The 24991-nt window shown below is 38.0% G+C and overlaps 1 protein-coding gene across 1 annotated transcript; it reads left to right on the top strand.

The window, feature by feature from the left end:
- Positions 1-20343: 20343 nt before the first annotated feature.
- On the top strand, positions 20344-24684 carry LOC127075237 (probable LRR receptor-like serine/threonine-protein kinase At1g14390). The gene is made up of 6 exons (XM_051016724.1): positions 20344-22009; positions 22758-22891; positions 22960-23203; positions 23598-23791; positions 24028-24153; positions 24266-24684. The coding sequence occupies exons 1-6, from the start codon at positions 20812-20814 to the stop codon at positions 24500-24502; spliced, it is 2133 nt and encodes a 710-aa protein (XP_050872681.1). The 5' UTR covers positions 20344-20811; the 3' UTR covers positions 24503-24684.
- Positions 24685-24991: the final 307 nt, after the last annotated feature.

The raw sequence follows: 24991 nt of genomic DNA, 5'->3' as shown, positions 1-24991 counted from the left end.
TGATAAATCTGGTCTGGGATTTAGCTCTGAAAAGATGGTCAAAGATCAAATCAATGCTGTAGAAGATGCTGACAATGATTGCGACCTGGATAGCTGGATCTACCCAACAATTGGGGACGGACTCAATAATTGGAAGGCTGAAGACACTATCCCGATATCCTTTAGTCAGGAGTAATTGTTATCGTCCATTTAGTATTGCAAATTTTTAATTTTTCAATTGAACTTCTTAAAGCATTGTGTCTACGCCCGAAGCACAATAGCTAATTTGTTAAGGGTTTTGTCATTTCATAAGCATATTCATATTCAATAAATCAATGGACTTTGTTGCATTCAAATATTGCGCTCTTTATCTTTCCTGTCGTCTTACAAACAAGCTATGCTTTCTTACACACACTCACGTAACAAATTGCAGATCTGTATCCACTCAGGATCCTATTGATAATAATTCCGCTACTGTTCATTATGACTTTGAAAATCCGATCTACCAAGCCGAGGATGGAAGTGAGGAAGATTGTGAAGTACCTGGAGAGCTTGCCAGACTATTACTGCAAGAGGAAAGGACTATACAGCCGCATGAAGAGTCACTCGAAATCGTAAATCTAAGTACTAAAGTGGACAGAAAAGAAGTCAAAATAGGAGCAGGCTTGGAAAACAGTGTCAAAGAAAGATTGATTCAGATGTTACATGATTATGTAGAGGTTTTCGCTTGGTCTTATGAAGACATGCCCGGATTGGATACTGACATAGTAGTGCATCGTCTGCCAACGAAGGAAGACTGTCGTCCTGTCAAGCAAAAGGTTCGCCGCATGCGTCCTGAGATGTCTGAGAAAATCAAAGTCGAGGTTATGAAACAATTCAATGCCGGTTTTCTAGCCGTTACTTCTTATCCTCAATGGGTTGCTAATGTAGTACCAGTGTCGAAGAAGGATGGCAAGGTACGAATGTGTGTAGACTATAGAGATTTGAATAAAGCGAGTCCCAAAGACGACTTTCCACTCCCGCACATCGATGTTCTGGTAGATAACACCGCTCAACACAAAGTATTCTCCTTCATGGATGGATTCTCGGGTTATAATCAGATTAAGATGGCACCTGAGGACATGGAGAAAACTACGTTTGTGACGCAATGGGGCACTTTCTGCTACAAAGTAATGCCATTCGGTTTGAAGAATGCAGGAGCAACATACCAGCGTGCTATGGTAGTTTTGTTTCATGATATGATTCATCATGAGATAGAAGTATATGTGGATGACATGATAGCCAGATCTCATACTGAAGAAGAACATCTCGATCATTTATACAAACTATTCGAGAGGTTGAAGAAGTACAAGTTGAGATTGAATCCGAACAAATGCACCTTTGGAGTAAGATCCGGTAAACTCTTGGGCTTTATTGTCAGTGGTAAAGGGATTGAGGTTGACCCGGCCAAGGTGAGAGCTATTCAAGAAATGCCAGTTCCCCGTACGGAGAAAGAAGTCAGAGGTTTCTTGGGACGCTTGAACTACATTGCCCGATTTATCTCCCATTTGACCGCTACCTGCAAACCCATCTTCAAATTACTGAGGAAGAATCAAGAGATGATGTGGAATGACGAATGTCAAGAGGCTTTTGACAAAATCAAGAAATATCTCCAGGAACCTCCAATTCTGATACCACCAGTTGAAGGAAGACCTCTAATCATGTATTTGACCGTGTTAGAAAATTCAATGGGGTGTGTATTGGGGCAACATGACGAGTCTGGTCGAAAAGAGCATGCCATATACTACCTGAGCAAAAAGTTTACCGACTGTGAAACAAGATACTCACTGCTCGAGAGAACTTGCTGTGCTTTGGCCTGGGCTGCTCGCCGACTAAGACAGTATATGTTGAATCATACCACTTTGTTGATTTCTAAGATGGATCCCATCAAATACATGTTCGAGAGACCTGCCCTCTCCGGAAGAATAGCGAGATGGCAGATGATCTTAACGGAGTACGACATCCAGTATACTACCCAGAAAGCAATCAAAGGAAGCGTGCTAGCCGATCATTTGGCTCATCAAGCAGTGGATGATTACCAATCTATGAATTTTGAGTTCCCAGATGAGGATGTCATGCTTGTTACTGATGATGAAAAACCTAAACCGGATGAAGGACCCGAACTGGGATCCCGATGGACTATGGTTTTTGATGGATCTTCCAATGCATTGGGCCATGGTGTTGGTGTTGTAATCATTTCTCCCGGAGGTTACCATACACCTTTCACTGCTAGACTGTGTTTTCATTGTACCAATAATATGGCTGAGTATGAAGCATGTATTTTGGGGCTCAAGGCTGCTATAGATCGGCGAATCAAGTTTTTGAGAGTGTACGGAGATTCGGCCTTGGTAATCAGTCAGATCAAAGGAGAATGGGATACTAAACATCCAAATCTCATCCCTTATCGAGAGCGGGTAATGACATTAATCCCATACTTTGAAGAGATTACATTTGAACATATTCCACGAGAGGAGAATCAGTTGGCAGACGCATTAGCTACCATGTCATCTATGTTCAGAGTCAGATGGGACAACGAAGCTCCCAGGATCACTATTGAACGATTGGATGAACCAGCACACTGTTATGAACTTAACGCTGAGAGGGTGCAGGAGAAACCTTGGTTCCACGACGTAAAAAGATATTTAGAAGCTCAGGAATACCCTGAAGGGGCATCCATCAATGACAGAAAATTCCTGAGGAAGTTCTCCGCTAAATTCTTTCTGAGTAATGGAGTGTTATACAAACGTAATCATGATTCGACTCTGCTTCGCTGTGTGGATAGAAAGGAGGCAGAAAGGATTATGGAAGACATGCATGACGGTATTTTTGGGACTCATTCTAATGGACATACAATGGCCAAGAAGATTCTGAGATCAGGGTATTATTGGTCTACCATGGAAGCTGATTGCCACCATCACTCCAGAACCTGTCACAAGTGTCAGATCTATGCGGACAAAGTACATGTGCCTCCTGCTCCATTGAACGTGTTGACAGCACCTTGGCCCTTTGCAATGTGGGGCATCGATATGATTGGAGAGATTAAACCCACGGCTTCTAATGGACATCGCTTCATTCTCGTCGCTATTGATTACTTTACGAAGTGGGTAGAGGCAGCCTCATTCGCTTCTGTCACCAAGAACGCGGTGGCACGGTTCATCAAGAATAGCCTTATTTGTCGATACGGCATCCCTGAAAGAATTATGACTGACAATGGTACTAATTTGAACAACAAGATGATTACTGAACTCTGCACGCAGTTCAAAATTAAACACCATAACTCTTCTCCGTACCGGCCAAAGATGAATGGTGCCGTAGAGGCTGCTAATAAGAACATCAAGAAGATCATACAAAAGATGACAGTAACGTACAAAGACTGGCATGAGATGTTACCGTTTGCTCTCCATGGTTATCGCACTTCAGTACGCACTTCGACAGGGGCAACTCCTTTCTCTTTAGTCTACGGAACGGAAGTCGTTTTACCAGTGGAAGTTCAGATTCCCTCTCTAAGGATCATGAAAGAGGCGGGTTTAGGCGAGGATGAATGGATTCAGACTCGGCTCGATCAGATAAATTTGATTGATGAGAAGAGACTTGCGGCTGTTTGTCACGGGCAGATATATCAGAAGCGCATGACCCAGGCATTTAACAAAAGAGTCAAGAGACAGATGTATCAAATTGGCGACTTGGTGATCAAGCGTATCATTCTACCACAAGGGGATCTCAGAGGCAAGTGGATTCCCACATACGAAGGGCCATTTGTGGTTAAGAAGGTATTCTCCGGTGGAGCCATGATACTTGCTACAATGGATGGCGAAGACTTCCCGCATCCTGTGAACGCGGACATAGTTAAAAAATACTACGCATAAAAGAGACCCGCTAGGTCGACGTACCTGGGCAAAAAAGGGTATCCCGGTGGACTGAAAACCTGAAAAGGCGGTCCAGGCAAAAATTAGGGATTAAAGCGTATGACTACATCCCGTTCTCTGTCAGCTTCAACCAAGTTCAAGGGACTGAACAAGCCAATCACCTCTATCCGACAGCAGGAGATGAGATGCTTGAAGACATAATGACAGTAGTGAAATCAGAATCGATAGGACTTTCTCTGCATAGCTTTCTCTCTGTTTTCCTGGCAATGTCCTCTTACTAGGATGTCTGTCTCCTTGTACATAAATTGCCTATTTGTAGGCCCTCTGTCAAAATCAATCCAATTTTATTTCCAAAAGATGCTTTTGTTTTACTTCCTCTGTTTTGATTGCATAAACGTCCATTGATTTAATTTGAATTGATTTATGCATTTGAATATGATCAATGTTTACAAAAATACATGCCTAAAATAGAAATAGCAATTACTATGAGACTTCAGGACCAAAGAGAAGGTCTAACCACGCTTTCCAATGAGTCCGTCGCTAAATTCTGTCCCCCAACAAGAACCAGCTATTTCCCAGAAGAAATTGGCAAAACCGGACGAATTGGTCACCTCTTCTATCCCCAGCCAGGCTCTGTCAAATGTTTCTACCATCAGACAGAAGTCAAATGCCCCAGCTGAGACAGGGTCATCAATACCAATATCTCCGACCAGAAGAGGAGATTTATTTCCCCAGTAGAGTTCCCTGGAAGAATGTTCAGACGCATAGTGCATTCATTACATCATTTCATATTACATACCTGCATACCATGCTCACATTTACTTCATTCCGCATCATATACTTTACATCATTTCATAGCGTGTATATGCATACCATGTTCGCAAGCATAAAGCATCTCATGCATCATGACATTGCATGAAACTAACGTTATTTTTCAGGCTAATTATCCTCCTGATCACATTCAAGATTCGAATATAGCTCTCAGATATAATCCATCTGACGAACGTTCTGACATCCTCCCAATGGTGGCATCTCTAAGCCCACCCCAGATATTCACTGCAAATACAACAAATATTATCAGATACAGCCTAACATACGGTTCATTCTGATTCAGCCCAACATATGACTCCTTCAGCTCAGATACGATCTAACGTACGATCCATTCTGACTTTCAGCAACTCCAATACGGTCTAACGTACGACCCATTTGGATACTCAAATCCTCAGATGCTGCCTAGCGTACGGTACATTCCGGGGTGTAGTCTAGCGTACGACTACTTTCTTCTTCAGATACAACCTAACGTACGGCTCATTCTGCAACTCCAATACGGTCTAACGTACGACCCATTTGGACCTTCAGCTCAGATACGATCTAACGTGCGATCCATTCTGACTTTCAGCAACTCCAATACGGTCTAACGTACGACCCATTTGGATACTCAAATCCTCAGATGCTGCCTAGCGTACGGTACATTCCGGGGTGTAGTCTAGCGTACGACTACTTTCTTCTTCAGATACAGCCTAACGTACGGCTCATTCTGCAACTCCAATACGGTCTAACGTACGACCCATTTGGACCTTCAACTCAGATACGATCTAACGTACGATCCATTCTGACTTTCAGCAACTCCAATACGGTCTAACGTACGACCCATTTGGATACTCAAATCCTCAGATGCTGCCTAGCATACGGTACATTCCGGGGTGTAGTCTAACGTACGACTACTTTCTTCTTCAGATACAGCCTAACCAACTCCAATACGGTCTAACGTACGACCCATTTGGATACTCAAATCCTCAGATGCTGCCTAGCGTACGGTACATTCCGGGGTGTAGTCTAGCGTACGACTACTTTCTTCTTCAGATACAGCCTAGTGTACGGCTCATTCTGCAACTCAGATACGATCTAGCGTATGATCCCTTCTGATCTTTCATCCCCAGTAAAGCCATCCGCCTAATGAACAACTCACTCTGGTATTCAGACACGGTCTAACGTACGATCCATTCTGATCCCTAATCCCCAGCAATATATAGCACACTCTGACTCCCCAGCGAAGTCAACAGCATAATGGATGACTTACTATACGGTCTAACATACGACCCGGTATGACACCCATGTTTTCAGATATCGTCTAACGTACGACACAATCTGAAGCTCTCATCATCAAACTTCCCGGATGGCATCTTTAAGCCCATCTCCATTAGGAATAACTTCTGGTTGGCAAGTGCAAATTTTTGGGGCATTCTAGTGTTTAATATTCTTCCACCTCCAGACCACGAATGGCGTACCACGAATGGCGTACATACCATTCTAACTCTCTCGGTTCAAGAATATTAAACAGGGGCAGCTGTCATACCCCAAAATTTGCCCATTAATATTTCAAGACATTTTTCAGGGCACTCCGACTCATTTTTATGACACTGATCTTAAAGGAACAAAAGCCCAGCTCACAACAGACCCAATCCAGAAGAGGCCCAAACTAGCTTGCTCGCTAGGCGAGCAATGTAACACCCTTCTAAAATACCCCCAAATATTTAATTAAAATAACAACATATATTAATCAGAGTAAATATGCAATTTAAGGGTGTCACACAATGTTTCACACCATTCAACACCATAACTGTCATGCTCATTTATTTAATCAAATAAAACATTTGCATAATTCGCAGTGGGATAAAATCCATCATCAATACAAAACATGTAACACAATACATGTAAGCTTATTCAACAACCATCAATGAAAACAAGAAAGAAACATCCCATCCCGATGTTACATCTATCAGAGCATGACCCACTAAGGAGACTACACTAGACTCCAAGTATTAGCTTCTACTCAACTCATTGCTCGTTACCTGAAAAATAGTTGTAAGGGTGAGTTCCTCAATCGATATAATAAGCATTATAGAATCTCATGTCATGTTAAGTAATTTGACACATTAATCACCCTAATCACAACATACAATCAGTAACAGCACATCAGCTCAATATCGTATTCAACACCAACATAAAGCACAAGTATAATCTCAAATCATACTCCAAATCAACACAAACACGCGTATAATATTGGAATACATCCATTCATATTATACGCCATACATACATTATGCAATGAGACTCCACACATGCGGTACCGACTATTCTTGAACATATAGTTCAAGCTCACCGATCCCTCCAGATACGGCTACTAAGCTCACTAGTCCCACTCATTTGAGACCTAGTGACTCACTCACTAATTCCTCACCATGGGAATTAGCTACAGCCCCGAAGGCTAGACTATGCACACTAATCATCTAGCATGCAGACATCAACAACAAACCCACAATGGTTCACTCACTAATTCCTCACCATGGGAATTAGCTACAGCCCCAAAGGCTATGCTATGCACGCTAATCATCTAGCAATACAGCATCAACAACAATTCATAATGGACATATGCTCACACTCTAAGCCATACAACAGTCCATTCACAAATACAGGCAATATATATACATTCACATCATTATGCATGCCACCATACATCATCAACACATGTATCAACACATCATTATCATGTAAATCCATTAAACACAGTATTAGCCCACTCTACTAATACCTATACTGCTCAAAACAGCGGGAAATAATCCCTACTATATCACACACCGATATAGGCAACCACCAATTAGGCACACAACATTTTAATTAACACTTTTTCCACTCTGCAACAGCGTTAACCGGTTAACGCCCTGGGTTAACCGGTTAACGCAGCACAACACGCTTCCTGTCCTAAAACTTAACAGTGTTAACCGGTTAACGCCCTGGGTTAACCGGTTAACGCAGCACAAACAGCAATATTTCAGCAATCACAACAGTGTTAACCGGTTAACACCCTGGGTTAACCGGTTAACGCAGACAAAACAACAAATTTTCACAATTCAAAACAGTGTTAACCGGTTAACACCCTGGGTTAACCGGTTAACGCAAGACAGAAGCTGTTCCTGCGCTAACTCAAGCAGAATGCAGAATTCTCCGCATTTTCCGCCATTAGAGGACTTCCGGACCTCCGATTCCAATTCCGTAAAACGCTATACGTTCGGGAAAACACGACTCACACAATTACGGATCAAATTTCAGTTTTTAACACAGTTTATCCAGCATCATTTTCAGCATTCACAATCCCAATTAGGGTCAAATCAACGGCTTATCACTACCCATTACATATTATCCCATAATACCCATTAGTCGACGATAAACCCCCCTTACCTGATTAATCCGGCAAATCTTTGAGCTCTAAGCTTTTCTCTCTTCAACCTTCAGCCCTTGCTCTGTCTCTTTGCCCTTTTCCTCTTTCACGATCGTTTCTCTGCTTTTCACGTAAAAACCTTTTTACTCCAAATGGGCTCTTTTCCTTATTTCCAACATATATATATTTTCCAATAATAATAATAATCCAATAATATTTCCAATTAATTAATTAAATTAATAAATATTATATTAATTTAAATTAAATAATTAGCCTTATTTCATCGGGGTGTTACAACTCTCCCCCACTAAAAGAGTTTTCGTCCTCGAAAACATACCTCAAGCGAACAACTCTGGGTAAGACTCCTTCATCTTACTCTCCAGTTCCCAAGTCACATTGCCACCTGCTGGTCCTCCCCAAGCTACCTTCACCAAGGAAATCTCTTTACCCCGCAACTGCTTCAACTCTCGATCCTCGATCCTCATAGGTGATGTTTCAACAGTCAGGTTATCTCTCACCTGTACATCATCTACTTGGACTACATGCGACGGATCATGGATGTACCTCCTCAACTGAGACACATGAAAAACCTCATGCAAATTCGCAAGCGACGGCGGTAAAGCGATACGATAGGCTACCTCCCCTATCCTCTCCAAAATCTGATAAGGACCAATAAATCGAGGTGTCAACTTCTTCGACTTCAAAGCTCGACCAACACCAGTTATCGGAGTAACACGAAGGAACACATGATCTCCCTCTTGGAACTCAAGTGACTTCCTCCTCTTGTCATGATAACTCTTCTGACGACTCTGAGCAATTCTCATCTTCTCCTGAATCATCTTAATCTTTTCTGTAGTCTGTTGAACAATCTCCGGTCCAACCACCGCACTCTCACCGGACTCATACCAACATAAAGGTGTCCGACATCTCCTACCATACAAAGCTTCAAACGGTGCCATACCAATGCTCGAATGAAAACTATTGTTGTAGGTAAACTCAATCAAAGGTAAATAACAATCCCAAGCACATCCCTTTTCCAAAACACAAGCCCTCAAAAGATCCTCTAGTGACTGAATCGTCCTCTCAGTCTGACCATCAGTCTGCGGATGATATGCAGAACTCAATCTCAGCTTAGTTCCCAAAGCCTTCTGCAAACCTTCCCAAAACTGTGATGTAAATCTAGGATCTCTGTCCGAAACAATACTCGACGGAATACCATGCAAACTTACAATCTTCTCAATATACAACTCAGCTAATCTCTCTAACGGATAATCCATTCTGATCGGAATGAAATGAGCTGACTTCGTCAATCTATCCACAATCACCCAAATAGCTTCAAAATTCTTACTTGTCCTCGGTAAACCAGAAACAAAATCCATACTGATACTATCCCACTTCCACTCTGGAATAGCCAACGGTTGCATTAGCCCAGACGGCTTCTGATGCTCAATCTTTGACTTCTGGCAAGTCAAACAGGAATAAACAAAACTCGCAATTTCTTTCTTCATTCCCGGCCACCAAAATAACTTTTTCAAATCATGATACATCTTCGTAGCTCCAGGATGAATACTCAGGCCACTACGATGTCCTTCTTCTAGAATACTCTTCTTAAGTTCGGTAACATCCGGAATACACACCCGATTACCAAATTTCAAAATGCCATTCTCATCAACTCTGAATTCACCACCTTGACCTTGATTCACTAGAGTCAACTTATCAACCAAAAGCACATCGGATTTCTGACCCTCTCTGATCTCATCCAGAATACCACTCGTTAACTTCAACATTCCCAATTTAACACTATTGTGAGTACTCTCACACACCAAACTCAAGTCTCTAAACTGCTCAATTAAATCCAATTCCTTAACCATTAACATAGACATATGCAATGATTTCCGACTCAATGCATCAGCCACTACGTTTGCTTTACCCGGATGGTAATTCAAACCAAAGTCATAATCCTTCAGAAACTCTAACCATCTCCTCTGTCTCATATTCAGCTCTTTCTGATCAAACAAATACTTTAAACTCTTATGGTCACTGAAAACCTCAAATCTTGACCCGTACAAGTAATGCCTCCATAACTTCAGAACAAATACCACAACTGCCAACTCTAAATCATGTGTCGGGTAGTTCCTCTCATGAACCCTCAGCTGTCTCGAAGCATAAGCTATAACCTGCTTATTCTGCATCAACACACCACCCAAACCCAACAATGAAGCATCACAGTAAACCTCAAATGATTCCGACGAACTCGGTAATATCAGAATAGGAGCAGTAGTTAACCTTCTCTTTAACTCTTGGAAACCTTCTTCACATTTGGAGTCCCAAACAAACGCTTGTCCCTTTCTAGTCAACATCGTCAACGGTAACGCCAACTTAGAAAATCCCTCAATGAACTTCCTATAATAACCTGCAAGTCCAAGAAAACTCCTTATCTCAGAAACTGACTTCGGAGCTTCCCACTTAGATACCGCTTCTATCTTAGAAGGATCAACAGCAACACCACCTCTTGAAATCACATGACCAAGAAAACTAACCTCTTCTAACCAAAATTCACATTTGGACAGTTTAGCAAATAACTTCTTTTCTCGCAGAACTCCTAGAACCACTCTCAAATGTTCAGCATGATCTTCTTCAGATTTCGAATAAACCAAAATATCGTCAATAAACACCACAACAAACTTATCTAGGTACGGATGGAAAATCCTATTCATATACTCCATAAATACTCCAGGCGCATTAGTCACACCAAAAGGCATTACAGAATACTCATAATGTCCATACCTTGTTCTGAAAGCAGTCTTCTGAATATCCTCAGTTTTCACACGTATCTGATGATACCCAGATCTCAAATCTATCTTGCTGAACACACTCGCACCAACCAACTGATCCATCAAATCATCAATCCTCGGCAAAGGATACCGATTCTTGATCGTCACTTTATTCAGTTGCCTGTAGTCCACACACAACCTCATAGTACCTTCTTTCTTCTTAACCAATAACACTGGTGCACCCCACGGTGACACACTCGGACGAATAAATTTCTTATCCAACAGATCTTCCAACTGACTCTTCAATTCAGTTAACTCAACAGCAGACATACGGTACGGAGCCATCGATATCGGTCTAGTACCAGGTACCAAATCAATCGAGAACTCAACTTCACGCTCTGGCGGTAATTCATTCACTTCTTCAGGAAACACATCAGGAAAATCACACACCACGGCTAGATCGCAAATCGCTAGTTTATCTTTAGCCTCCAAAGTCGCTAACAGCATAAACAACTCTGCCCCATCTGCTACTGCCTCATTCACCTGCCTTGCAGATAGAAACAAAATCTTCCCTTCCTCAATCTCAGGAAAGATCACAGTCTTATCAAAACAGTTGATAGAAACTCGGTTAAACACCAACCAGTTCATACCCAGAATAACATCAATCTGCACTAGTGGAAGACACACAAGGTTTATCCCAAAGCCTCTACCGAAAATACTCAAAGGGCAATTCAAACAAACAGAAGTAGTAGTCACTGAACCCTTCGCAGGAGTATCAATCACCATACTACCATGCATCTCAGATATCTCTAACTTAAGTTTCACAGCACAATCCAAAGATATAAAGGAATGAGTAGCACCGGTGTCAATAATAGCTACAAGAGGAAAGCCATTAATATAACACGTACCTCAGATCAAACGATCATCTGCAGAAGTCTCAGAACCCGATAAAGCAAAGACCTTGCCTCCCGACTGGTTCTCTCTCTTCGGCTTAGGACACTGTGGACTGATATGACCCACCTCTCCACAGTTGAAACAAGTTACAGTCTTCAACCGGCACTCTGCAGCCAAATGACCACCTTTGCCACACTTGAAACACTTCATCTCAGCACTGGTACACTCATGGACACGATGTCCAGCCTGACCACATCTGTAACACTTAGCAGGAGCACTAGAGTCTCCCCCACTAGGCCTCTTCATCCCACTCTGACTCTGGAAACCTCTGCCAGCTGCATACGGTTTCCCACGATCATTCTGATTCTTGCCTCTTCTATCAACCCTTTGCTGATAGCTTTCTGCTCTGGCTTTGGAATCCTGTTCAAAAATCCTGCAACAGTCAACCAAGTCAGAAAACACTCTGATCCGCTGATATCCAATAGCCTGTTTGATCTCAGGACGCAGCCCGTTCTCAAACTTCACACATTTCGAAAATTCTCCAGCAGCCTCATTATAGGGAGTATAATACTTCGACAGCTCTGTGAACTTAGCAGCATACTCCGTAACAGACTTGTTACCCTGCTTCAATTCCAAGAACTCTATCTCTTTCTTTCCTCTAACATCCTCTGGAAAATACTTCCTCAGGAATCTCTCTCTGAACAAAGTCCAAGTGATTTCAGCATTCCCAGCAGTTTCCAACTCAGTGCGGGTAGCAACCCACCAATCATCTGCTTCCTCTGACAGCATATGCGTACCGAACCTGACCTTCTGGTTATCGGCACACTCAGTCACTCGGAAGATTCTCTCTATCTCCTTCAACCACTTCTGAGCGCCATCTGGATCGTATGCTCCCTTGAACATTGGAGGATTGTTCTTCTGGAACTCACTCAATTGACGAGCAGCTCCCATTCCCACAACATTCGGATTTCCTCCAAGTACTCCAGCTAGCATACCCAGAGCCTCAGCAATCGCAACATCATCTCTACCTCTTCCAGCCATCTCTATTCTGAAAACCCAAACAACTAAAACAATGAGTACTGATAGGGTTACACAACACCTATACCGTACAGGGAAACAGAATAATTACGACTCGACTCGACCGACTATGCTCTGATACCACTAAATGTAACACCCTTCTAAAATACCCCCAAATATTTAATTAAAATAACAACATATATTAATCAGAGTAAATATGCAATTTAAGGGTGTCACACAATGTTTCACACCATTCAACACCATAACTGTCATGCTCATTTATTTAATCAAATAAAACATTTGCATAATTCGCAGCGGGATAAAATCCATCATCAATACAAAACATGTAACACAATACATGTAAGCTTATTCAACAACCATCAATGAAAACAAGAAAGAAACATCCCATCCCGATGTTACATCTATCAGAGCATGACCCACTAAGGAGACTACACTAGACTCCAAGTATTAGCTTCTACTCAACTCATTGCTCGTTACCTGAAAAATAGTTGTAAGGGTGAGTTCCTCAATCGATACAATAAGCATTATAGAATCTCATGTCATGTTAAGTAATTTGACACATTAATCACCCTAATCACAACATACAATCAGTAACAGCACATCAGCTCAATATCGTATTCAACACCAACATAAAGCACAAGTATAATCTCAAATCATACTCCAAATCAACACAAACACGCGTATAATATTGGAATACATCCATTCATATTATACGCCATACATACATTATGCAATGAGACTCCACACATGCGGTACCGACTATTCTTGAACATATAGTTCAAGCTCACCGATCCCTCCAGATACGGCTACTAAGCTCACTAGTCCCACTCATTTGAGACCTAGTGACTCACTCACTAATTCCTCACCATGGGAATTAGCTACAGCCCCGAAGGCTAGACTATGCACACTAATCATCTAGCATGCAGACATCAACAACAAACCCACAATGGTTCACTCACTAATTCCTCACCATGGGAATTAGCTACAGCCCCAAAGGCTATGCTATGCACGCTAATCATCTAGCAATACAGCATCAACAACAATTCATAATGGACATATGCTCACACTCTAAGCCATACAACAGTCCATTCACAAATACAGGCAATATATATACATTCACATCATTATGCATGCCACCATACATCATCAACACATGTATCAACACATCATTATCATGTAAATCCATTAAACACAGTATTAGCCCACTCTACTAATACCTATACTGCTCAAAACAGCGGGAAATAATCCCTACTATATCACACACCGATATAGGCAACCACCAATTAGGCACACAACATTTTAATTAACACTTTTTCCACTCTGCAACAGCGTTAACCGGTTAACGCCCTGGGTTAACCGGTTAACGCAGCACAACACGCTTCCTGTCCTAAAACTTAACAGTGTTAACCGGTTAACGCCCTGGGTTAACCGGTTAACGCAGCACAAACAGCAATATTTCAGCAATCACAACAGTGTTAACCGGTTAACACCCTGGGTTAACCGGTTAACGCAGACAAAACAACAAATTTTCACAATTCAAAACAGTGTTAACCGGTTAACACCCTGGGTTAACCGGTTAACGCAAGACAGAAGCTGTTCCTGCGCTAACTCAAGCAGAATGCAGAATTCTCCGCATTTTCCGCCATTAGAGGACTTCCGGACCTCCGATTCCAATTCCGTAAAACGCTATACGTTCGGGAAAACACGACTCACACAATTACGGATCAAATTTCAGTTTTTAACACAGTTTATCCAGCATCATTTTCAGCATTCACAATCCCAATTAGGGTCAAATCAACGGCTTATCACTACCCATTACATATTATCCCATAATACCCATTAGTCGACGATAAACCCCCCTTACCTGATTAATCCGGCAAATCTTTGAGCTCTAAGCTTTTCTCTCTTCAACCTTCAGCCCTTGCTCTGTCTCTTTGCCCTTTTCCTCTTTCACGATCGTTTCTCTGCTTTTCACGTAAAAACCTTTTTACTCCAAATGGGCTCTTTTCCTTATTTCCAACATATATATATTTTCCAATAATAATAATAATCCAATAATATTTCCAATTAATTAATTAAATTAATAAATATTATATTAATTTAAATTAAATAATTAGCCTTATTTCATCGGGGTGTTACAAGCAACTCCTTCGCCTAGCGAAGCTCGCAAGTACCAGAATGGTTGGGCTTCATTCTGAGCCGATTAGGTCATAAACTGCATGCTCGCTAGGCGAGCAAATCCTTCGCCTAGCGAACCTTCGCTACAGGCTCGCCTAGCGAAGCTTGCGAATGTTATAATTTTCGGGCTTCAGTCTGAGCCCATTAGGTCACCACTACCACTATAAATACCAGCTCTTCAGCCACGAAAAGACAGACACAAACAGAGAGACCAAGACGGACAGAGAAGGACGGAAACCCTGGCGCAGAAACCCTGCTAACCTAGAGAATTCAGAGTAAGGAACCCTGAAGGCAGCTCATCCGCACCGAAGCTACCGCCGCCCAACTCAATCCGGCATCCAGAGTGATCAGCCCCTTTCAACATCGCAATTGCACACAGGTTTGCGTATCACCACTGTTTTACGTTTCCAATCGACATTCTTTACATACATGATGCATTACGATTAAAGTTTTGATATGTAATTTGATTTCACATGTGAATCCAAGTATGTCTGAACATTCTGTATAATCGTCTATGCTATGCCTGTAATCCAATGCCATGAAAGTTCAGGTTTCCGGAGATCATGCTGCCATCAAATCCAAAACCCGTGGCCACTCGCTAGCACATCGCTAAGCGAGCCTGCAGCGAGCATTCGCTAGGCGAGGCAGGAGCGAACGAAGCAGTGGTTGTTTTGCTTCTTTGCTGCGGTGCCTTATGTTTGTCCGATCAATATTCATGATAATTCTGCATTATTTGGTCTGATTTAGGGACTGTTATGTTGTGGTGCAATTTCCAATTGTACTTTACTTCGGTACTCTAACCCGTGTGTTGAATTGTGTAAAGGCTACAGATTCTCGAAGAAACGGCTGGCCAGGTGTTCCACCCTATGTGTGGGATACCCCTATGGAAATTCACTCTGGATTACTCAATTAATTTTAATGTAGTGCTTTTAATGTATTATTGTTAATGTATTGATTTTAATGTGGAGATTCATCCTAATTACCTAATTAACTTTAAAATATGGACTTTAAATAAATGACATCGGACCTCTCTTTGTTACCCCACGATTACGTAATACGGTCATGTCCCGCGAATATGGGGATACCCTTAGCAAAGACCCTTCGGTTAAATCATCATAAAATAAATCATGGCCCCTCGGATGTTGCCTTCGAAAATACGATTTTGTCCCTCGATGACCCTTCGGTGTAGCCTATGGCTGAATGATGATAGTCCCTTCGAATGCTAAGGTATCCTCACAACTGTTGCCTTCAATGACCAGCCGATGACCCTACGATGACCCTTCTACATCCCAAGGATAAAAACTACTTACTTCTCAATAGTAAGGACAGTTTTACCCTCATAAGGATAGGAAATGCCCATAACGACCTTAGGAAGGTATAACCCTTAATTGCTCATTCATAACCACTTTCAAAACAACTTTCAAAACTAAACAACTTCCCTTTTCAAAACAACTTTCAAAACTAAACGAGATAACCACTTTGTATACATTCATACAGGAATCATTACAAAGTTAAATTCTCCTTTTCAAAACATTTTCTACACATTTTTCAAACACTTGTTCAAACAAGAAAAACATAAATGATTGAGCAATTAAGAGCCCATCGATAACCATGGATACAAAGGGTGCTAACACCTTCCCTTTGTATAATGTACCTCCCGAACTTAAGAATCTAAATTAAGGTCTTTCCAGTTCTTTTCCACCTTTCCTTATGGGATAAAAGAAAAGTCGGTGGCGACTCTTGCTAACCGCGACATTGCGATTAAAAACACAATAAAGTCAGTTCACCGTATGACAGCGTAGTTTTAAAAGATATCGATCCCACAGGGACTTATGAATCAATATACCGTTTTCTAAGGTTACTTCGTAAAGCTAAGGCGGATGATACTTTGATTGTTCGAGGGAAAAGTTAAAATTAAAATAAGATCTAGATTAAATATCAATTAAGCGGATATCGGTATGTAGTTCGTCGTAATTAGGGAATCAAATCTTCGTTGGTTTCTTGGTTGTTTTAAAATAAATCTTTTCAGTAAATACTATTGATTAAAAGTCTTTTCTCAAACTCTCGCTCTGTTGAATAGACTATGACTTTATATTAACGCAACTGTCACTTATTGGTTAAGTCCAAAATCACTTTTTGAAAACAACAGAATCTATAGAAACTCTTTTTAAGAAAACACTAATCGTTTAAACACCCTCGTCTCAAACTCTCGCTCTGTTGACTTAGATTATATAATTAAATTCAAATGCTTAACTCTCGTCCTCACATTTAACTTTTAAAAATACTTTTTGAAAAAGATTAGAATTTAATTAACTCTAAAAATTGCTTTCGCCCTGATTTAGAATTAATGCTCAATTTACTATGTCCAGTTAAAAACTCAAACTCTCGTTCTATTGAATTTAACTTCTTTATGTCTTTTACTCTCGTACAAAAACTTTGTTATTAAACCTGTAAATTGAGACCATAAAAAGAGTGATTTTGTTTTTAAACGTAATTAAACCGACTTAGTTTCAATTCCTTCATTCCGCTTACTTTACATACCGATACCTAAATAAATTAGCCGGACATGTTAAACAGACCTAAACAATGCTTAAATAAATCCATCTTAGGCAAATAATATAAATAAACAATAAAGCAGGGCATATATAAATTCAAACAATAATTAAAGAACCTGAGTAATTAATAACAGTCTTGAACACTCCACCACAGACCGGTTGGATTTGTTCTTGAATTCTTCAATCGGACAGGAAAATAAAAAGTGAAGGAATAAAAAATCTAGGGTCTAACGTAAGGTTAGATCTAGTAAAAGATACACAATAGTTTCCGGTGTAGAAACTATTGTGCGAAAAATTGATTAAGTGCTTAAAAGAATTGCTGGAAAAGAAAATAATAAAAAAATTTGCAAATAAAGCAAAAACTGTAAAAAGGTAATGGTATGCTTGCACGGCTGGAAGAGAAAAATTGAACGAAGCAGAGAGACGGCGGAGCGAGTTGCAGGGTTTGCCAAAAGCCACTATTTATATTGCTCACTTTTTGTAACGGTTTTCAAAGGCTTTCCGTGTAAAAATCCTCACGTTCCAATAGTCAAGCGTAACAATAGGCTTCAACGTGCCTCTGTTGCGCTTCTGAAGCCAAAAATATAGGAGAATGGTGTGACGTCCGTCACACCATGTGTTACGCTCGTAACACAAGTAGGCAGGGCGTGACGCTCGTCACACCTTGTGTGGCGCTCGTCACAGGCGCAGCGCCTGTGCTTTTGGGCTGGGCCTTGGCTTGGTGGAATTTGCTTCTTTTCATTTCTTTTTGCACCTCCTTTTCTTCCTTTTTCACTTGTGCTTCAAATAAACTACCTGAGATAAATAGAAAGCAAAATACCAAGTAGTATCGAATAAAATGAAATAAATTGAAGTGAATAATAATATAATTTAATTAAATCGAGTCCTAGAATGTGATATTATTTCATGTTATCAGAAGTGCAACCTGAACGTAACCGTCGTTGATGAGATCAAGAACATCTTGAGCTCCAAAAAACACACGCATCTGAATCATCCAACGATTCCAGTTCTTTCCATGGAACATTGGAAGTTTGGTACTCAGATTATCATTTCCGTTCATCTTCAACCTTATGGATCTGAGATGGAACTCTAGATACCAATTGTTTGTGCATAAGGTGATAAAGATGAATAATAGGAACAAGAGATAGAATAGAGAATAATAACAAACTTTCACTACTCTAAAAACGACTATAAATGGTTGCACACTGATACACAGACTGCAAAATGAATAATGATAAATGCTCACACCACTCACTTGCTTAAATACAAGTGAGACTTAAGAGAAAAATACTAAAATACACTCTAACATACTTTATTTACAAAATTCTGAAAATGAATTAATTCTAACACTCATAAAATGATTTTTTCTTTACTTCAATACCTTTTGAATTAACGTTTGTTCTCAAATTAAAATATCGCAATACGTATAGAACAATTCAAATGATTTTTTTTTTTACATTAACATACTTTATATATATATATATATATATATATATATATATATATATATATATATATATATATATATATATATATATATATATATATATATATATATATATATATATATATATATATATATATATATATATATATATATATATATAATCTAAGATTAGTCTATTTAAATCTCTTCACATTTCTTTGTTCAAATACATATAATTTAATGTTCTAATCAAATTTTGAAAATTATTGATAGTGACTAATTTTAATAATCGGTTTGAAAGGTATTTTCTCTAAAACAATCGTTATACAATAATTTTGAAATGACTATGAAAATATGTGATATATTTAAAAGAAGGAAAAAAAGACTGATTTCATAAATAGGTTGACATTAAGGTCATGCTCAATTATGAAATTAACTCCTAATCCACCCATAAATATCTACCAATAATGTCGAGCCTCTCTTCTCCATATATTAGGAATGAAAATATTCAAAAATAAAAATTGAGATTGAAACATTATTAAAACCTTATTGCAAGGAAAAAGAAGTGAAAAAAATTCTCAATACTCTACCATTACCAATCTCTAGATAAAAAGTCAACTATTCATTAAAGTCACGTGGCCTGGCACGTGGGTTACATTAACAACTGTTTTTTTTTATACGAAACATTAACAACTCTCATCTTAAAACTATGCAGTGTTCACATTCTCATCATAAATGGTTCAAAACCGAAGTTCCTCCATTTGCTACTTTGATTTCAGAGCTGTGTTGACTATGCTGTCATTGGAAAACGTAACAAGTAACAAACCAAGTGGCTACTACTCTCTTTCTAAGAAAGCAAAACATAAAATAGAATTGATATTTTGTCTTAACATAAAATGATTTTGAAAATGGCACATAACATGAAATAGAAGAGTTCTTTAGTTGAAGTAGTTGAAATCAGTATTAATTATTGTTCTTAATAATGTGACTATTATTGAAGAAGAAAAAAATTCAATAATAAAATGTTTATAGTTATAAACTGCTATTTACTATTGAAAGACTACAATACGATAATCAGCATCAATTGCAATTATCATGTGATTTGAAGTCATAAATCTTTTCACATTAAAATTTGATATTGAGCACAAATGAATCAAACTGCAATTATTACGTGATTCGAAATCATACATATTTTTCCATTACAAGTTACAAAATTTTGTTTAAATTTTTTCAAATATTTTCGATAAACTCAAAATTTATAATCATATATTCGACTTTTTTTACAAAAAAATATTAATATTATATAATTTTAATATTGTAACTCAAATTTTCCTCAATCAAAATTCATTCATGCTGAATTAGTAGTAACTATCAGATTGACCACAATCACAGCACATCCAATTTAAAACCATCTTTCATGTGTACAATCTTCCAAATTATAAGGCTCATTCACTAGCATTCTTGCATGTGATGTGTGTAACAAACAAGGCTCCTTCACTAGTACCTTCTAACTTTAGGCACCTTCACTCAAAATTGAAACTCCATACTTTTCAGATCTCAGATCCACTTTTTGCAAAACCTCATTCCTCCCTCCACTTCCTACCTACCTACTCAAACACAACTTTCATATTCTTTATGCTAATCATTTTTCACCAAAACAAAAACCTTTTCACTTCAATCATTGTATCATCAACTTTTACACAACTAATTATCTCACACACTTTACATCTTCAAAAAGAAAAAAAAAACACTCATCATAATTATTGATCAAACATTCTGTTTTATATAACCACTCATTAAAACTATTTCAATTCTTAGCCACTTCAATTTTTAGCTTCAGAATATGAATTTATTTTCTGCAATTTTCCTTGTGCTGCTTATTCCATCTTCACTTGCACAATTATCACAAACTGAAACCCGAATTCTTTTTCAAGTTCAGAAGCTTCTAGAATATCCACAAGTTCTTCAAGGATGGAACAACTGGACAAACTTCTGCTTCCTCCCTCCTTCACCGTCACTCAAAATAGTTTGTTCCAACGGCCGCGTAACCGAATTAACCGTCATCGGAAACCGAACTTCTCCATCTTCACACAGCTCTGAACCTTTTCAAGCACTTTCAGGAACTTTCTCAACTGATTCATTTTTCACTGTTTTAACTAAGCTTTCAAGCTTGAAGGTTCTGTCATTAGTTTCACTAGGTTTATGGGGTACAATACCAGAAAAAATCAATAGGTTTTCATCTCTTGAAATTCTCAACATTAGTTCGAATTTCATTTCCGGTGAAATTCCTGATTCAATATCTTCGATGAGAAATTTGAAAAGTGTTGTTTTCGCTGATAATCTTTTGAGTGGAAATATTCCAGATCTCACAAGTTTATCTTCTCTCGAAGAGGTAAATTTTGATGGAAATAAATTAGGTCCTGAATTTCCTTCAATTGGAAACAATATTGTGAAAATCATCTTGAGAAAAAACTCTATAAGATCTCAGATTCCTCTTGATCTTTCAAATTTCGAAAAGCTTCAAATATTGGATGTTTCTCTAAATAACTTGATTGGGAGAATTCCAAATTCTATATTCTCTCTACCTTCACTTCATTACCTAAATTTGTCTTCAAACAAATTTAGCGGAAACCTCTCGATGAATTCGCCTTGTAGTTCATCTTCATCGTTGAATTATGTTGATATTTCGCATAATTTTCTAGTAGGAAAATTACCTTCATGCATGGTGAAATCGAAGGCGAAAATGTTGTATTCGTGGAACTGTTTCTCGAAGAAAAGTTTGAAAGATGAACAACATTCATTGTCATATTGCAAAAGAGATGCAGCTTTGGCTGTTAAGCCTCCTAACAGAAAGGTGGAGAAGGGATCAAGTATGAAATTAGGTCTTGTGCTTGTTATTGTTGGAGGTGTTGTGGGAATTGCTTGTGTTTTAGCTTTGATCATTGTTTTCATCTTGTGGAAATCGAAACCCGAAAGATTGAATCATAATATGGGTGGATCTGTTGCTCATAAGTTTTCAGAAAAATCAAATATGAATGCAAGTAAGTTTAACTTCATCATCATGTTCTTCTTTTTATTTACTATTTTTGTGAAGTGATTTATGGTTTGATAAGTCATGTATATCATAGGTTGAAGCCATAGAAAAAAAAAAGGTAATTATGTTGAAAAAGTTCTAGGCCAAATTTAAATAAATAACTTAATAAAGTGATTATGATATAAGGGTTAATGAATAAGGAATTTTTATAACGGAAAATAAAGTAAAAAGTCAAATTGTTTTCCTATAAGTTGTTTTTTTTTAAGTAGATTCGAAGAATTAATGAAAATTAGGGGTGACTAACGAATATATTTAAATGAGATCTGTTATGTAAAAGTCTGAAGAAAAACGGAGTAGGACAGATATAAGATATAATTGATGGTGTAAATCTAAAATTTTGTCCGCCTTTCAAAAAAAAATTTGGTGGAGAAAACATGCTGGCCTTACATTTTTTAAAAATTAAAATTTATAAAAATTCTTCCGCGGAAACAAAAGCCGGTAAAAGAAACAGGTCGGACCGAATAGACATATTAGAGTGTGCGGTCTTAGAATTTTGGTTCGTCTGAAAAAATGAGAAAAAAAGAATATGCAGATAGGTCGGATTGATAAATCTTTTAAGAAACATTATTGAGTTTTTTTTTTGGTTATAATTTTGTTTTTTTTTCATATTATTTTTCTCTTACGTTCTTTTCATTCAACAAAACAAGTTCATTCATTTAAGAGTTGCATTAACTTGATCTGACCTATGGAAACAGGACATGTTCCTCAAACAATGAGGCTAGGTACACATGGACAGCCACCATACAATATTTTCACAGAAGAAGAAATTGAAGATGCAACAAACAACTTTGACCAATCAAATCTAATAGGAGAAGGATCACAAGGACAGGTAAAAGAGCTTTTAATAACCTTTAAAGATTTAATGATATCAATTATTTGCTAACATATTTTTCACAGATATATAAAGGTTGGTTGAGAAATGGTTCAGTGGTCCTGATTAATTGTATAAAGATAAAGCAAAAAGGTTTACCACATAGCATCATGCAACAGTTAGATGTATTACAAAATTTGAGGCATAGACATATGGTGAGTGTTCTAGGACATTGTCTCATTACTCATCAAGATCCTCCTCAAGTAACATGCACAGTCTTCATTGTACATGAATACATCTCAAATGTGTCTTTGAGAGATCAACTTACAGGTAAATAATCACATAATTAAGTTCATATATACTCACAGTGTCAAGTTTTTTGAGGTTTCTGTGTAGGTTAGTTATAATTTAACATTGATAAACCAAATAGATGTTCTATTTTGTCACGGTTTAACCGTGACAATATTCTATGAAGCTCTATTTATCTACGATATAATCGTGACAAATTTTAGATCTCTGCGATAATTTGTGGTGTGGGCTCTCAAAAACGGCAATGTATATATTATTAGTCAATGTATAGATCATTTATATTGTCAATCAATCATAACGATCCGATCTTGATTGTAATTTGTTGACGGTATATTAAAACTAGAATTTAATTTATTCATAAAAAAGCAATGAATTGAATGACAAAAAAACTAATGTGACATGAAAAATTGAATAGATGGGAAAAAGAAGGATATGCTGAAATGGCCACAAAGAATGGCAATAAGCATAGGAATTGCAAGAGGAGTTCAGTTCTTACATACAGGTGTTGCTCCTGGAGTATTTGGCAACAATTTAAAGATTGAGAATATTTTGTTGGATGATAGTCTCAATGCAAAAGTCAGTGGATACAGAATTCCATTGCCATCCAAGGTTAGTACATAATACACTTTATGTAGCACAGACACATCTTTGAACAAAGACATGTCAAGTATCCATTGCATTCAATTTATTCACTTTTTAAAATTATTAATGATGGCGACATGTCAGTGTCGATGTCGTGTCTTGTGTCCGAATCAGTGTTTCATAGAATCATTCTCTAAGTAATATTTGCTTGATTTCATCTAAATTTCTAACATGGAATGATATATGTCTTGATCAATCTTCAGAGCACAGTTAATGAAGAAAGTGATGCAGAAAAAGAAGATATTTATCAGCTAGGTGTTATTCTACTTGAAGTCATTACTGGCAGACAAATTACATCCTCCAGTGAAGTAGAGCAGCTCAAGGATGAGGTATCCATAACTACTTTAATCCGTCTTGCACGCTTTCAAAGAAGTCATGCAAATAATCATAAATTATAAAGATCGTAAATCTTACATAAGCAAATGTTTTTATGATGTTCAGCTTGAAAGAAGTTCATCAGAACCACCATCATCAATACTAAGAAGTACAATTGATCCTTCTCTGAGAGGGAGTTATGCCTATGAATCAATGAATACTGCAGTTCAGATTACCATCAATTGTCTCTCTAAGATTTCTAGTAAGCGTCCTTCAATAGAGGATGTTCTTTGGAATTTACAGTATTCAATGCAAGTTCAAGAGTCTTGGACTAGCAGTGGGAATCTCAGCACAAAATTTTAAAACTCTTTGTCAATAAAAATGTTTGCTTGTGTTTCATATGTTCATTCATCATAATGAATAAAATGGTCATGTAAATATGTAATTTCTTAAGGCCAAAATAACATATTTTGTCCTGCATTTTTCTTATTTGTTTTTAATTAATTATTATTATTATTATTACTACTATTTTATTATTATTATTATTATTGTTGGAGTTTCTATCAAATTTGTATTTAGGTTCATATCCCCATTAAGTACCATTATTTTAGTATAAATAATATATTTCACTAGGAATAATGTAGGATGACCAATCTTTTTATATAGAGAGACTATTCTAATTTACTATTAAAAATCTGAATATAAATTACTTAAAATAGTAAAAATAACAGTAATAAAAGTAAACTATTTACAATAGTTACTTTTATGATGACGAGTGAATATCTATCTTTTTTTTTCAGTTTAAAAATAACTCTTTTGAAGATTGTTATTCAGTCCTTTTTGTTAAAGAAT

The sequence above is a fragment of the Lathyrus oleraceus genome, chromosome 4, assembly GCF_024323335.1.
Source record: "Lathyrus oleraceus cultivar Zhongwan6 chromosome 4, CAAS_Psat_ZW6_1.0, whole genome shotgun sequence".
NCBI classification, from domain to species: Eukaryota; Viridiplantae; Streptophyta; class Magnoliopsida; order Fabales; family Fabaceae; genus Lathyrus; species Lathyrus oleraceus.
This window is presented reverse-complemented; position numbering and strand designations above follow the sequence as displayed.

Bases quoted from the DNA above. Each gene is read 5' to 3' on its own strand.
- LOC127075237 (XM_051016724.1), top strand. From the start codon at position 20,812: ATGAATTTATTTTCTGCAATTTTCCTTGTGCTGCTTATTCCATCTTCA. The intron at 22,892-22,959 runs GTAAAAGAGCTT...TATTTTTCACAG, and splicing joins GAGAAGGATCACAAGGACAG to ATATATAAAGGTTGGTTGAG. The intron at 23,204-23,597 runs GTAAATAATCAC...AAAATTGAATAG, and splicing joins TTTGAGAGATCAACTTACAG to ATGGGAAAAAGAAGGATATG.